The sequence below is a fragment of the Salvelinus fontinalis genome, chromosome 32, assembly GCF_029448725.1.
Source record: "Salvelinus fontinalis isolate EN_2023a chromosome 32, ASM2944872v1, whole genome shotgun sequence".
Lineage (NCBI taxonomy): Eukaryota > Metazoa > Chordata > Actinopteri > Salmoniformes > Salmonidae > Salvelinus > Salvelinus fontinalis.
Genome location: NC_074696.1, coordinates 33,534,169 through 33,551,053, shown reverse-complemented (window position 1 = coordinate 33,551,053; position 16,885 = coordinate 33,534,169). Strand labels below are relative to the sequence as shown.

At 45.0% G+C, this 16,885-nt stretch overlaps 1 protein-coding gene across 2 annotated transcripts; it reads right to left on the bottom strand.

The window, feature by feature from the left end:
• Positions 1 to 63: 63 nt before the first annotated feature.
• LOC129831120 (proline-rich protein PRCC-like) lies at positions 64 to 8,402 on the bottom strand. Of its 2 annotated transcripts, XM_055894185.1 has the most exons (8): positions 8,239 to 8,402; positions 7,476 to 7,722; positions 7,292 to 7,339; positions 4,227 to 4,706; positions 2,690 to 2,788; positions 2,282 to 2,428; positions 1,963 to 2,028; positions 64 to 1,666 (listed from the first exon to the last, which is right to left on the bottom strand). In XM_055894185.1, the coding sequence occupies exons 1-8, from the start codon at positions 8,274 to 8,276 to the stop codon at positions 1,580 to 1,582; spliced, it is 1,212 nt and encodes a 403-aa protein (XP_055750160.1). In that variant the 5' UTR covers positions 8,277 to 8,402; the 3' UTR covers positions 64 to 1,579. The 2 variants fall into 2 exon arrangements, with proteins under 2 accessions (XP_055750160.1, XP_055750159.1); XM_055894184.1 differs by having other exon boundaries at positions 7,476 to 8,400.
• Between the last annotated feature and the right edge of the window lie 8,483 nt (positions 8,403 to 16,885).

The window sequence follows — 16,885 nt, the reverse complement described above, 5'->3', positions numbered from 1 at the left end:
TATTTTGGTTTGTCCTTAATGTTAAGAGCTGAGATATTGGACAATAGTATCAAATCTGGCAAGTCAGGAAATTAAATTCATTTTATTGTAACAGCACAAAACATGTAACAGTATAGGGTAAAACAAAAAGGTATTTCCCCTGCCTCTTACATAGATATACAGTATTGAAATGCCTCCTAATGAGCTTGGCAAAGCAGACCTTTAAGATCTGAGTGCCTAAAATAGTTAGCCGTAACACCTTTAGAAATCTAGCAGTCTGTCTGCTATACCATTGTCCTCAATAGGGTTCTTTTGGCAGTGCCAGTCTTTGCCAATGCCAAGTTGTGAACATGGTTACATTTCTGCTTTTACTTAATGGGAGTGTCAATATACAAAACACTTGAGCTAGTTTATCACGAAAGGTAGAACCGAGATCCTTGACTGCTGGTTTTCTGCATTTTCTTGGGGGGGGGGGGGGGGGTTAATCCAGGTGTAATGGGATTAGTAAACTGCCCTTCCACATTTCATTTCTCTTAATTCATACCCTTGAAGATCTGCAAGGATTAGGTTAGTGTAAGCAAGGAATGCACCATAGCATATTTCTTAAACATACAGTATCTGATGCCTTTAGATCCAGAATTGCTATCACCATATAAAGCTACAACAAAACCAGCAGAATGTGCAGAGTGCACCCTTCAGATACATGGATTCCAAAATCCTCACTAAATGTTGGGGTCTGGCAAAAGAGCCATTTAAAAACCTGGTTAGCTAACCAGGATGGTAAAATACAAAACTAATCCAATTTCACATCCATGCTCCCTCTGAAGAGAAAGCAACATCCTACAAGATTCTCCACAGGCTGAGCAAAAGGCAGTATTATTTTATTCAAATTGCGCAGTTCATTATAATTCCAATAAGTCTCATCACTGTATATCATGTTTATTGGCAGACAAGAGTTTCTGCCCTCCTTTAAAAGACTAACTCTCCCCCAAAATCCAGTAGAGATGCATTACAAACAGGTCAGGTTGAAGCATCTCCACAACAGGGAAATTCCACCAAGGGAATAAAATGTGTTTCCTAACATTGAAAAAAACTAGGGGAAGCTTGTGGTTGGATTGACAGAATTTAAGAGCAGGTCACTGTCCCACCATTGGAAACATACAATATGGATTCCGCAAGGAAAACATTCCTCTTATTCTCAGACTGGAACGACCAATTATCAGTAATGTGAAATACCACCACCACATAAAATTGCATTTAAATACAATTTCCCAGGAAAGCATGTGTGTCAGTCAACCATGTCTGCAGCAGTCTGATTAGTTTGATTTCCTATGCAGCCAATAAACAAATACAAAATAGACCACCAAAACTACTGTTTATATCAGCAATGTTTTAAGTATCAAATCCAGGGACGCCCACAAACAGGGTGGACAAAAAGGAAAGTCAGTGCTAACATCTCCAAGGATGGGTCTATGAGGTGTGTAACCCCTCCCCCACAGCAAGGGTATAGTATGCCCCATGTTGAGAAAATCTTCTGGACTGTACTACTCTAAATCTCCAGGGGGGGCTATGCATGCCACCAAGCCTTCTGTTACGGTTCTTAAAAGCCGTATTTGGCCTGTGTTTGCCGGCGAGTCAGCTTGTTGTCAGCCCAGTTGTTCTTCAGCTCTAGCTCTCGCTCCTTTGCCTATAGGTGATCAGAATTACAAGTTGACACATTTTGCTTAAAAAAATAAATAAATCACATATCTGGTCAAATCCAGGTCTGTTGATATGAGGCCAATAACCATGCATGTTAAGTGTTTCCAAAATCATTGCCAGTGATAGGTGTGCCAAGTTGTGTTCAGTAGGCGCCAAACTGGGAAAAACATTTTTTGTCCAGTGGGAACACATTTTGTTTTACTCCGGTTTGAGTCTACTGAATGGGACCTTGTTGTTAGGTTCCAAGACAGTACTGTAGCAATGTAAACAGTATTTACTCACCTGGTGGATGAGGTATGTGATCTGGTGCTTGCGTCGCTGTTGCCCTGTGGGTTGGTCTCCCTTTTTCTACAGACATAGGGAAGAGGTTAGGGAGTCAGCCCAAGCAAGGTTGAGATCAGATAACAAAATCCTCACTAAGCGACATGAAAACAGTCCTACCCTACCAACTCCTCCACTGTCGCCTTACATTCCCCTACCCCATCATCACTACTACAATCCAGGTTCCAATTTAGCCCCTAACCCTTTGATGTTAACAGATCTGAAAAGAATGGACAAGTGTAAGCAATAGGGGGATGGTTCCAGTGCAAATCTCCCTCACCTTGCTGAAGGATTTGCGCTCTTGCTTCTCTTCCGTCATGCTCTTGGTCATCCACTGCTGGTTGCCGCTCAGCTGGTCATCTCCCTTAATCTCCAGGAACTTCACCTCTTCCTTGCTCCTGTTCCTCTTCCCCTGCAGCCTCATGAACTGCAACCAGAAAATATCATACTCTTCTATATCTTGAAGCAGCAACCTCTATTCAGTGTATGAACTATGCTGACAATTATGGATGCAATCAGGACAATATAAAACAAATCAAGAAGAGCAGGATATTGGTTTCGGGGTAGGTCAAATTCAGTGCTATACAGAATGTCAGAAAGGAAGGACTTCCTGATTGATCAGGGAAAAATCACATTCCTGATCAATAACAAGCCAACAGACTAATGTCAAGTCGAGAAACATTCTTACCGCTTCATCATCAAACAGGGCGGAGGAACTAGGTTGCTCTGGCTCAGGCAATGCTGGGTCAGACTCTGGATCCTGGTAGTAAGCCTCGTTGTAGTAACCCTATCCAACAGGATAATGTTTTTGTTAGCCTGTATCAATGCAACATGACATAAGAGCATTACACCACCCTGAGTCATCTCAACGGATGGGAACAAGAGATTTTACAGCGAACTGCTATATGCCAAACTCACAGAGGTCAATAAGGATCCATTCTGGGCACAGTACACCTGATGTTTGAAACTGAATATCAGCTTGGTACGACTGATATCCATAATATTCTCTCATCTAAAATAAGTTGTAGTTGGACATTTGAGTAGGTAATGCACAGCAGGTCTATTGTATTTGGTCTATTGTGGAAGTTGAGTATTATTGTAGTTTATTTTGATGTATTGGCAACATAGTTTTACACAATGCATTGCTAAGCTTTAAAGCTTATATCTGTCCATCTATCTAGCTAGAGGGAAAAAGAGCTATACACAAAAGTATATGGACACCCCTTCAAATGAGTGGATTCAGCCATTTCAGCCACACCCGTTGCTGACAGTTGTATACATTTGAGCACACCGCCATGCAATCTCCATAGACAAACATTGGCAATAGAACGGCCTTATAGAAGAGCTCCGTGACTTTCAACGTGGCACCGTCATAGGATGCCACCTTTCCAACAAGTCAGTTCGTCAAATTTCTGCCCTGCTAGAACTGCCCAATCAACTGTAAGTGATTGGCCGAGCAGCTGCACACAATCCTAAAATCACCATCCGCAATGCCAAGCGTCGGCTGGAGTGGAGTAAAGCTCGCCGCCATTGGACTCTGGAGTAGTGGAAACACGTTCTCTGGAGTAATGAATCGCGCTTCATCATCTGGCAGTCCGACGGACAAATCTGGGTTTGGCAGATGCCAGGAGAATGCTACCTGCCGAATGCATAGTGAAAACTGTAAAGTTTGGTGGAGGAGGAATAATGGTATGGGGCTGTTTTTCCATGGGTCGGGCTAGGCCCCTTAGTTCCAGTCAAGGGAAGCCTTAACGCTACAGCATACAATGACAGTTGAGACGATTCTTACCTTCCAACTTTGTGGCAACAGTTTGGGGAAGGCTCTTTCCTGTTTCAGCATGACAATGCCCCGTGTACAAAGCGACGTCCATACAGAAATTGTTTGTCGAGATCGGTGTGGAAGAACTTGACTGGTCTGCACAGAGCCCTGACCTCAACCCCATCAAACACCTTTGGTATGAATTGATAAACCCAACTGCGAGCCAGGCCTAATCGCCCAACATTAGCGTTCAACCTCACTAATGCTCTTGTGAATGTAAGCAAATCCCTGCAGCAATGTTCCAACATCTAGTGGAAAGCCTTCCCAGAAGAGTGGAGGCTGCTATAGCAGTAAAGGGGGACCAACTCCATATTAATGCCCATTTTGGAATGAGATATTCCACAAGCACGTGTCCACATACTATTGGTCATGTAGTGTATCCATTGACCCAACATTCTCTCCGTACCTGAGGCTCTGCCGAGGGCTGCTGGTACACCCCTAGCTGTTGACCTCCCCAAGCTCCCTCTTGGTTGGCGCCAAAGTCCAGAGGGGCATCTGACTGGAATGTACCACGCTGCATGCCTGGAGGAGCAGGTAGCAGGCCTGAGGTGGGGACAGGCTCTGGGTTCAAGCTGGGGACCACAGCGGGGAGAGGCTTGGCGCTGTCTTCCAGGGAGAAGTAGTTCTCGGGGGCCAGTTCTTCGTCACTTTCCTCAGCAGCTATTTGTCTCGCTAGCTGCAGGGCAGCCGATTTAGCTGCTGCTTTGATGGCGGAGGGGGATGCACTGGAGCTGAGGTGGCCCTGGGAGGCCACTAAGGAGGGCTTTGTGGGTTTCTTTGGCTCAGGCCGCTTGGTGAGGGTGTGCGGCACTAGGGCCCTCTGCATCTCCTTCACAACCATGTTTTTCGGCTGAGGTAGGAGGGAGGAAAGGCCAGTGCCAGGACCCTGAGATAGAGATGGAAAGAGAGAAAGAAAATATGTCCTCAAATCAAAGTTTGTTGGTCGCATACACAGATGTTATCACAGGTACAGCGAAATGCTTATGTTCCTAGATCCAACAGTGCAGTAATAACTAGAAAAACAAACAATACACACAATCTTGAACATTTTTAAATAAGTTATATAGGATGAATCATGACTAAAATACTGTATATACATATAATGTGGGTGAAACCGTATGTAAACATTATTAAAGTGACCAGTGTTTATGACTATATACATCGGGTAGCAGTCTAGGGTGCAGGGTAGAGTACCAAGTGGTAGCCGGCTAGAATAGTGAATAAGGTTCAGGGCAGGGTACTGGGCGGAGGCCGGCTAGTGGCGACTTAGATGAGGGGTTAGATCAGGATAGGTATGGTTGGCAAGGCCTACGTCCACATTTCCAGGCTGTATCACGCTTAACACCCCGGCCATCCTACAATCTAAGCTTGATGCCCTCAATCTCACACAAATTATCATTGAACCTACCAGGTACAACTCCAAATCCATAAACACGGGCACCCTCATAGATATCATCCGAACCAACCTGCCCTCCAAATACACCTCTGCTGTCTTCAACCAGGATCTCAGCGATCACTGCGATTGCCTGCGTCCGTAATGGGTCTGCGGTCAAATGACCACCCCTAATCACTGTCAAACGCTTCCTAAAACACTTCAGCGAGCAAGCCTTTCTAATCGACCTGGCCCGGGTATCCTGGAAGGATATTGATCTCATCCCGTCAGTAGAGGATGCCTGGTTATTCTTTGAAAGTGCTCTCCTCACCATCTTATAATAATCATGCCCCATTCAAAAAAATTAGAACCAGGAACAGATATAGCCCCTGGTTCACTCCAGACCTGACTGCCCTTGACCAGCACAAAAACATCCGGTGGCGTACTGCATTAGCATCGAACAGAAATGCAACTTTTCAGGGAAGTTAGAAACCAATACACACAGGCAGTTAGGAGAGCAAAGGCTAGCTTTTTCAAACAGATATTTGCATCCTGTAACACAAACTCCCAAAAGTTCTGGGACACTGTAAAGTCCATGGAGAATAAGAGCACCTCCTCCCAGCTGCCCACTGCACTGAGGCTAGGAAACGATGTCACCACCGATAAATCCACAATAATTGAGAATTTCAATAAGCATTTTTCTATGGCTGGCCATGCTTTCCACCTGGCTACCCCTACCCCAGTCCACAGCCTTGCACCCCCCACAGCAACTTGCCCAAGCCTCCCCCATTTCTCCTTCACCCAAATCCAGATAGGTGATGTATCTTCAACTGATCGCTGCCCACACCTGCCCGCCCGTCCAGCATCACTACTCTGGACGGTTCTGACTTTGAATATGTGGACAACTACAAATACCTAGGTGTCTGGTTAGACTGTAAACTCTCCTTCCAGACTCAGACTCATTAAGCATCTCCAATCCAAAATTAAATCTAGAATCGCCTTCCTATTTCGCAACAAAACATCCTTCACTCATGCTGCCAAACATACCCTCGTAAAACTGACTATCCTACCGAACCTTGACTTCGGAGATGTCATTTACAAAATAGCCTCAAACACTCTACTCAGCAAATTGGATGCAGTCTATCACAGTGCCATCTGTTTTGTCATCAAAGCCCCATATACTTACTACCCACTACTGCAACCTGTATGCTCTCGATGGCTGGCCCTCGTTTCATATTCATTGCCAAACCCACTGGCTCCAGGTCATCTATAAGTTTTTGCTAGGTAAAGCCCCGCCTTATCTCAGCTCACTGGTCACCATAGCAGCACCCACCCGTAGCACGCGCTCCAGCAGGTATATTTCACTGGTCACTCCCAAAGCCAATTCCTCCTTCGGCCGCCTTTCCTTCCAGTTCTCTGCTGCCAATGACTGGAACAAACTGCAAAAATCACTGAAGCTGGAGACTCAAATCTCCCTCACTAGCTTTAAGCACCAGCTGTCAGAGCAGCTCACAGATCACTGCGCCTGTACATAGGCCATCTGTAAATAGCCCATCCAACAACCTCATCCTCACTGTTATTTATTTTTGCTCCTTTGCACCCCAGTATCTCTACTTGCACACTCATCTTCTGCACATATCACTTCAGTGTTTAATTGCTATATTGTAATTATTTCGCCACTATGGCCTATTTATTGCCTTACCTCCCTTATCCTACCTCATTTGCACACACTGTATATACTTTTCCCCCCCCTATTGTATTATTGACTATGTTTGTTTATTCCATGTGTAACTCTGTGTTGTTGTTTGTGTCGCACTGCTTTGCTTTATCTTGGCCAGGTCGCAGTTGTAAATGAGAACTTGTTCTCAACTAGCCTACCTGGTTAAATAAAGGTGAAATATATATATATATTTTTTTTAATCACCTCCGGCCACAATTGGGAGTCCCATAGGGTAGCGCACAATTGGCCCAGCGTCAACCGGGTTTGGCCATCATTGTAAATAAGAATTAGTTCTCAACTGACTTGCCTAGTTAAATAAAGGTTAAATATACTGAGAAATTGTCACTGAAAATTATCTAAAATGCAAGTCATGTTTTACCTGGGGCAGGGATTTCTTTCTCCTTGGTTCATCTTCATCAGAGTCAGACTGTTGACAAGACATAGGATCATGTTGAAATCAACACTTCTAATCCATTTCAAAACAAGAACTTGTTATTTGGTCTGTAGCTAAATTAAATTTTTTAAATCTAGCATGGTTATGAGGCTGTGGCCCTGTTACTTACATCCCCTCTCTTTATCTCAGGTATAGGGATTTTGACAGGCTCTGTTCGCTTCTTCGGTTTAGGTAAGTCGAAAAGCAACCCTCCCTTGGAATGTTGAGAACGGGTAACTGAGTCCTCGTCGCCATCGTTTGACACAGTGTTCCGTGAAGAGAAGTGTGATGTCCCTTTGCTTGGTCGCACGTTTCCTAGTGCCTCCGAGGCAGATCTTTTGGGGACAGGGAGGCGTGCGAAAAGCCCCCCACGTTTGCTACCCGGGACGATGGAACTGACGTTAGACGTTTCGTCTGAATCACTGTCATCACTGCTAGCATACGCTACCAAAGACATCGTTGATGTTTCTGGAGCAGTTTTGGCATAAGTAGCTGGTAAATACTGATATGCCTAACTAGCTAGCTGCACCCACCGACCCACACCTGCCAAGTTTACGATAGCTAACGTTCGCTAGCTAAAATTGTTTGGCCGTACAAGTATACGAGGCTTACTGCATGAGAACAACCAATAAATTGTGGACAACAATGTCAAATTTAAAAACTTTATAGCTAACTTTCAAATTGAAAACAATTGACTCGCCAAAAGCTAGCTAGAGGCTAAATCCTGCGGCTCAAGTCGAGCCACTGCAGAGTAAGTTAATAATGTTCCAAACAGGCCGATTAATGACTAGACTCGAAGCAAACAAGGCCTCAGCAGGTGCTTAACATACCTTTAATGTGAATGTTAAGCTAGTTATAGTTTAACGTTACACTGAATATTATGCAGTCAATACCCATGGTTTCTTTCCTCCACCAAAATAGCTAGTTCCATCCAATAACAGCAATCGCTAGCATATCCTTTCGGGTCTCTGATACCATGGATGCGTGCAAAACATAAGTGTTCAAGCTGCTACTAATTGCGCAGCTTCGACGCAAATCCACCTTATTCGTTTGGTTTTCCGGCAGACTAGATGCTTTCTTTGTTGGGTGTTGCTGCCTTTCATAGTTTGGAAAAGGGATTGCACATTTGTTCATGGAAATGGGGGGAAAAAGGACATTGCACCACCATCTATTTAAGCAATAATGCCCAAGGAGGTGTGGTATATGGCCAATATACCACAGCTAAGGGCTGTTCTTATGCGCAACACAGAGTGCCTGGACACAGTCCTTACATGGAACCCAAACCGGCTGTGCACGTGCGCCATCGTGCATAAATGTATTTTGTCCCCCCACACCAAACACGATCACGACACTCAGGTTAAAATATCAAAACAAACTCTGAACCAATTACATTAATTTGGGGACAGGTCGAAAGCATTAAACATGTATGGCAATTTAGCTAGCTAGCTTGCACTTGCTAGCTAATTTGTCCTGTTTAGCTAGCTTGCTGTTGCTAGCTAATTTGTCCATGGATATAAACATTGAGTTGTTATTTTACCTGAAATGCACAAGGTCCTCTACACTGACAATTTTTTCACATATAAAAAAGTCAACCAAATTGTTTCTAGACATCTCTCCTCCTTCCAGGCTTTTTCTTCTCTGGACTTTATATTGCGATTGGCAACTTTCATAAATTAGGTGTATTACCGCCACCGACTTCGATCGTCTTTCAGTCACCCACGTGGGTATAACAAATGAGGAGATGGCATGTGGGTACCTGCTTTGTCATATGCGTGGTATACAGTTTGAAATACCACGGCTGTCAGCCAATCAGCATCCAGGTCTCGACCACCCAGTTTATGATCCCATTTAATTATGTCAGTAACCAGTTTGCTGCCATGCTCCCTTCTTCTTCTTCTTTTTCTATGGTATTATAACGGGCTGCAAACAAACGTTAAAGGTGCATGCTTCCATCTACTGGCAGCTTCATTAAGTAGTACCGGCATGCTGGCCTTCTAAGCAGAGTTGCAAAGAAAAAGACAAATCTCAGACTGGCCAATAAAAAGAGTCTGAGATTTGGCTTTTTCTTTACAACTCTGCCTAGAAGGCCAGCATCCCGGAGTTGCCTCTTCACTGTTGACGTTGAGACTGGTGTTTTGCGGGTACTATTTAATGAAGGTGCCAGTTGAGGACTTGTGAGGCGTCTGTTTCTCAAACTAGACACTCTAATGTACTTGTCCTCTTGTTCAATTGTGCACCGGGGCCTCCCACTCCTCTTTCTATTTTGTTTAGAGCCAGTTTGCTCTGTTCTGTGAAGGGAGTAGTACACAGCGTTGTACGAGATCTTTAGTTTCTTGGCAATTTCTCACAAGGTATAGCCTTCATTTCTCAGAACAAGAATAGACTGACAAGTTTCAGAAGAAAGTTCTTTGTTTCTGGCCATTTTGAGCCTGTAATCGAACCCACAAATGCTGATGCTCCAGATACTCAAATAGTCTAAAGAAGGCCAAGTGTATTGCTTTAATCAAAACAACAGTTTTCAGCTGTGCTAACATAATTGCAAAAAGATTTTCTTTTGATCAATTAGCCTTTTAAAATTATAAACTTGGATTGGCTAACACAACGTGCCATTGGAACACAGGAGTGATGGTTGCTGATAATGGGTCTCTGTACTCCCATGCAGATATTCCATTAAAATCAGCCGTTTCCAGCTACAATAGACATTTACAACATTAACAATGTGTACACTGTATTTCTGATCAATTTGCTGTTATTTTAATGGACAAAAACTTGCTTTTCTTTCAAAAACAAGGACATTTCTAAGTAACCCCAAACTTTTGAACGGGAGTGTATATTTTAAACCAAATACTTTTAGACTTTTACTCAAGTACTCAAGTAGTATTTCACTGGGTGACTTTTACTTTTACTTGAGTCATTTTCTATTAAGGTATCTTTACCTTTACTTAAGTATGAGAATTGAGTACTTTTCCCACCACTGCTGGAGATCCAAAAACCTTTTAGCCACATTCACAATTATATCCAGTTTCTTTGATTTCTTGTTTGTTTGGCATGTGTAATGTATCACCTGTGCAATAAACACAACAAATCCACCTTCTTTACTATCAGAATTTCAGGATCCTTCAACTAATAAACATTCTCTCCAGGCTTCAAGATGTCTATTGACATTTCTTCCTAATTTCCACTCGCTCCTTCTGCAATTTCCAATACCTCGGCTGGACAGATTGCTACTTCAACCTCCTTCACTCTTACACAATTGCAGCACTGTGTATCCACTGAGTCTAGCTCAGCGTTCAAAACCATAGTGCCCTCCAAGCTCATCACTAAGATATTGACCCTGGGACTGAACACCTCCCTTTGAAACATGATCCTGGTATTCCTGATGGGCCACCCCCAGGTGGTGATGTTAGGCAAGCTCGCATCTGCCACGCTGACCCTCAAGACGGGGCCCCTCAAGGGTGCATGCTTAGTCCCCTCCTGTACTACCTGTTCACCTACGACTGCGTGTCTACGCACGACTCCAACGCCATCATTAAGTTTGCCAACAACATGACGGTGGTAGGTCTGATCACTGACGATGATGAGTCAATCTTTAGGGAGGAGTCATAGACCTGGCAGTGTGGTGCTTGGACAACAACCTCTTCCTCAACGCCAGCAAGACAAAGGAGTCGATCGTGGACTACTGGAAATTACCGCTTGGTATGGCAACTTCTTGGCATCCGACCGCATAGCGCTACAGAGGGTAGTGTGTACGGCCCAGTACATCACTGAGGCTGAGCTCCCTGCCATCCAGGACCTGTATACCAGGAGGTGTCAGAGGAAGGCCCTAAAAATTGTCAGACTCCACCCACCAAAGTCATAGACTGTTCTTTCTGCCACCGCACGGCAAGCGGTACCAATGCATCAAATCTGGAACCAACAGGACCCTGAACAGCTTCTACCCCCAAGCCATAAGACTGCTAAATAGTTTGTCTGGGTAGCTATTTGGTTAACTATTTAACTATCTGCATTGACCCTATTTGACTACTCACATACGCTGCTGCTAATGTTTACTATCTGTCACTTACTCCTAGTTATATGTACATACATTACATTACCAAAAGTATATGGACACCTGCTTGTCGACCATCTCATCCCAAAATAATGGGCATTAATATGGAGTTGGTCCTCCCTTTGCTGCTATAACTGCCACTCGTCTGGGAAGGCTTTCCACTAGATGTTGGAACACTGCTGCAGGGACTTGCTTCCATTCAGTCACAAGAACATTATTGAGGTTGGGCACTGATGTTGGTATAACTGATATAACTAGGAGTAAGTGATTTGATTTGTCACATTCTTCCACTCACATCCATCAACTTTACTGAACACACCATCAGACTCTGCAAATCCACCTTTTCTGTGCACCTTGACTTTGACATGGAAAATGTTATTCCCCCCATAGATCAATATCCTATTGTTCAATATCCTATCAAATATGTATAAAAGTCATATCAAACCAAAAAAAAGGGTTATTTTAAATAATTGTCAGTTTTGTCAAAGGATACAAAACAATTAGATTGGACTCTGACATGTAGATAGATTTCAGCCCTATGCTGAACACGGACCTGATGGGCCTAACCCCCAAAAAATACAAAATAATTCCAAGCACTAACCCTAAAAACAAATCTTCCTATTGAAGGAGAACAGTAGGTACCTATTGTGTATTAGGTCCAGTAGGTCCAGCAGGTACAAATCTACCATTGTTATGGTGAAAAAAGAACCTATTGGTACATGGTATCTTTCAAGTACATAGACATCCTTTAAACCTTTCAGGGAAACTAACCCTTTAAATATACAAAAAACAAGACCAAGAGACTGATACAGAGGACACTGGAGGACACTGCAGGAGTTGCTGCTTCATATCCCAGCTGTTGAGCTTCAACTCCACTAGACACATCATGCTGTGGCAGTTGTGGAGTGTCACAGGAGGGAGGCGGTGAGATCGGGTGTTGTAGAGACTGAGGCACTGGCATCGTTGGGTTTCACAATGGTAGAAACATTGTTCATCATTTGGAATTGTGGGAGGTATGTACTGTATCCAATGAGCTTTCAATTGACCTTAGAGCACCTGTTCATCAGCAGCTGATCATTCTAGCTTTTCTGCACTATTCTGCATAATCTGACTAACTGTAGTAGTGATATTCTGCATAGAATATATAATAGAACTGATAATCCATCTACTGCTTTTGGCTTGCTCATTTCCTTATGTCTGGGCCTAACAGATATTGCTAAATGAAGTGTGAATGCTATGCTATGTTTCTCTTAGACAGGACAGTTCATGCACAGACTGCCACATGGGACTGCTCATGTTATTTTTTTTTTTTTTTTACAAATGTAATGTTGCTATCATGTTGATCCAAAGTGAGTGTATTTGAGCAACTTTTACTGGCTTGTAACGGCTGCTCTCTTCCTCTTCGTCTGAAGAGGAGAAGCATGGGTCGGACCAATACGCGTCGAGGTATGCAGTCATAATGAATTTATTTAAATGAAAGACGAACACGAAACACTTGAGAATTTACAAAATAACAAACGCAGTCAACAGACCTGGACACGAACTTACATATAACGTGAAGAACGCAATAACAGCTCTGGACTGAAGGGCAGCTCTGGATAAATAACAGCTCCGGGCTGAGGGGCTGCTCATGGCTGGCTGACGACTCTGGACGCTCATGGCTGGCTGACGGCTCTGGACGCTCATGGCTGGCTGGCGGCTCTGGACGCTCATGGCTGGCTGGCGGCTCTGGACGCTCATGGCTGGCTGGCGGCTCTGGACGCTCATGGCTGGCTGGCGGCTCTGGACGCTCATGGCTGGCTGGCGGCTCTGGATGCTCATGGCTTGCTGGCGGCTTTGGACGCTCATGGCTCGCTGGCGGCTCTGGACGCTCATGGCTCGCTGGCGGCTCTGGCAGATCCTGTCTGGTTGGCGGCTCTGGCAGATCCTGTCTGGTTGGTGGCTCTGGCAGATCCTGACTGACGAATGGCTCTAGCGGCTCCTGACTGACTACCGGCTCTGACGGCTCGGGACAGACGGGCGGCTCTAATGGCTCGAGACAGACGGATGGCTCAGATGGCGCTGGGGAGACGGATGGCTCAGATGGCGCTGGGCAGACGGATGGCTCTGGCCGGATGAGGCGCACTGTAGGCCTGGTGCGTGGTGCCGGAACTGGAGGCACCGGGCTAAGGACACGCACCTTCAGGCTAGTGCGGGGAGAAGGAACAGGGCATACTGGACCCTGGGGACGCACATTAGGCCTAGTGCGTGGTGCCGGAACTGGTGGTACCGGGCTGGGGACACGCATCTCAGGGCTAGTGCGGGGAGTAGCAACAGGATGCACAGGAGGCTTGGTGCGTGGTGCCGGAATTGGAGGCACTGGGCTGGAGACACGCACCATAGGGAGAGTGCGTGGAGGAGGAACAGGGCTCTGGAAATGCACTGGAAGCCTGGTGCGTGGTGTAGGCACTGGTGGTACTGGGCTGGGGCGGGAAGGTGGCGCCGGAAATACCGGACCGTGCAGGCGTATTGGCTCCCTTGAGCACTGAGCCTGCCCAACCTTACCTGGTTGTATGCTCCCCGTCGCCTGACCAGTGCGGGGAGGTGGAATAACCCGCACGGGGCTATGTAGGCGAACCGGGGACACCATGCGTAAGGCTGGTGCCATGTAAGCCGGCCCGAGGAGACGTACTGGTGGCCAGATATGTAGAGCCGGCTTCATGGCACTTGGCTCAATGCTCAATCTAGCCCTACCAGTGCGGGGAGGTGGAATAACCCGCACCGGGCTATGAACACGTACAGGAGACACCGTGCGCTCTACTGCGTAACACGGTGTCTGCCCGTACTCCCGCTCTCCACGGTTAGCCTGGGAAGTGGGCGCAGGTCTCCTACCTGCCCTTGGCCCACTACCTCTTAGCCCCCCCCCCAAGAAATTTTTGGGGTTTCTTCACGGGCTTCCATGCTAGCCGCTTACCTTCATATCTCCGGTCTTGAGCTTGATTCTCTGGCTTCCAGCCACGTCTCCTTGCTTCCTCCTCATACCACCGCTCCTGGGCTGTGGCTGCCTCCTTCCACTCACGAGAGCGGCGATATTCTCCAGTTTGCGCCCAGGGTCCCTTTCCGTCCAGTATTTCCTCCCATGTCCAGAAATCCTCCTTATTCCTGTAATCCTGCGTTTGTAGTTGCTGCTTTTTCCCTCGTTGCTTGATCCTTTGTTGGTGGGTGGTTCTGTAACGGCTGCTCTCCTCCTCTTCGTCTGAAGAGGAGAAGCATGGGTCGGACCAATACGCGTCGAGGTATGCAGTCATAATGAATTTATTTAAATGAAAGACGAACACGAAACACTTGAGAATTTACAAAATAACAAACGCAGTCAACAGACCTGGACACGAACTTACATATAACGTGAAGAACGCAATAACAGGAAAACTGACTACATAAAACGAACAAACAAACAAAACCGAAAACAGTCCCGTGTGGCGTAACATACACTGACACAGACACAGGAGACAACCACCCACAAACAAACAGTGTGAAAACACCTACCTTAATATGGCTCTCAATCAGAGGAAATGAAAACCACCTGCCTCTAATTGAGAGCCATATCAGGTCACCCTTAACAAACATAGAAACACACAACATAGACTACCCACCCAAACTCACGCCCTGACCGTCAAACACATACAAAATAACAGAAAACCGGTCAGGAACGTGACATGGCTTTACTCAACACACCGTGTTTGGGTTGAAGTACTGATCCATGAATACCCAACAACAACATTTTTGGTTGTTATTTCCTGTACTTTATTTGGAGCAGAAATTCGATCTTACAGGATCTTCACAAATGAGTCATACAAGGACTTCTGACTGGTACCGTAGGTAATAATGGGGTCTATGATGGGGTCTTAACTATGACCAGTAGGCTACATAATATATCACATATTATAGTGGTCAGAATTATGACCAGCTGGTCAGATAGTCACAACTATGACCAACTGGTCATATGGTGGTCAGAAAAATACGTTATTTTCTGGTTAGTTTAAAAAACATAATTTTTCAACCAGTTTGCGACCACAATAAGATGTCATAAAACGACGTCCTTTCAACCAAGTTTTGCCCACTGGGCATGTACTCAATACTAGTAGTTGGATTCCACCAGCCTCCTCAGATGTCAGCAGAACCTCTCTATGTCCTCGGGTATACAGCAAGAAACAACAATATGGATTTGACAGGTGGGAGTAATTTGTTTTAGGCAAATGGGACTCAAATTGTAGCTGCAGATGCCTTGTTTGGAATACCCAGGAAGCTATCCTTAGGCATAAGTGTGGAGGGACCCAAACCTGCTGACAGGTTTTTCTGCAAACAGGATGCTGACACTTTTGTCTGTGCTGCTCAGAACCTGTCACACGAGGTACTTGAGATGCTATACAATGAAGTGTCAAAAGTGTATAGGCGAGACTGAGGCACTATGGTTTGTCTGGCATCACATCCAACGGGTTTGGTTTGGTTGGACATATTTTGGTTGGTCTTGGATTTTTACTAATATCTAACAGGAAGACTGGACTCTTTCAGTCGACGGATTGTCACACTGCTTTTCTGTTCTGGTGAATGTAAAGAGTGATGAGTCTCACTGCTCCAAGGTATTCCAAACAGAGTCTATCTTTATTCGATGCATAATGTCTTAAAAGAGCCATAGTTACAAAGATTCTGTTAAGTTCCAAGATGTACTACCCCAGTTGCAATGGGGTAGGACTCCTTGTCAAGTGCTCTCATATGAGTGTTCTGATGTAAGGGTGTTTGTCCGTGTTTATGGTGTGTCTTTCCTAAGGGCATAAAAATATGTTGTTACAAGATCAAATTTCTTCCACCTTGATGGAAATTCAGCATTTCGCCTGGACAGTGCTCACTAATGAACCCTGTGAAAGTACTGCTAAAACTACATTTTCTTGATATATCCATTAATGTCAATATTTTTTACACAGATTTGTACAGGTTCTTTGGAGTTCTCAATATTCACACGCTTCGTCTTAAATTGAAAATACCAGGAGCAACCCTGGGCCATAAAATTGGGGCGGCAGGTAACCTAGTGGTTACAGGGTTGGGCCATTAACAGAAAGGTTGCTGGGTCGAATCCCCGAGCTGACAAGGTCAACATCTGTTGTTCTGCCCCTGAACAACAGTTCCCCGGTAGGCAGTCATTGTAAATAAGAATTTGTTCTTAACTGACTTGCTTAGTTATATAAAGGTTACATTTACAAAAAAAAAAAAAATTCAGTTGGACATTTCAGAGTTAATTGTCAGTTTGAAACTTGTGTACTACCCAACCCTTTTTCACACTACTAGCCAGCAGAGCTGCACCAAGCTGAATTGTGGGGTTACACATTCATTCACCACATGGTTGCTGGAACCATGCTACAAAAGACGGTGTGAAAGAAAATAAAGCCAATACAGTACCCCTTTTGGATTCACACAACAGTGGAGAACATTTTATTGGATCTCCCTAGATAGGCTAC

Coding starts and splice junctions, on each gene's coding strand:
- LOC129831120 (XM_055894184.1), bottom strand. CDS start 7,802: ATGTCTTTGGTAGCGTATGCTAGCAGTGATGACAGTGATTCAGACGAA. Junction 7,340..7,475: donor CTGAGATAAAGAGAGGGGAT/GTAAGTAACAGG, acceptor TCTTGTCAACAG/TCTGACTCTGATGAAGATGA. Junction 1,667..1,962: donor TCACATACCTCATCCACCAG/GTGAGTAAATAC, acceptor GATCACCTATAG/GCAAAGGAGCGAGAGCTAGA.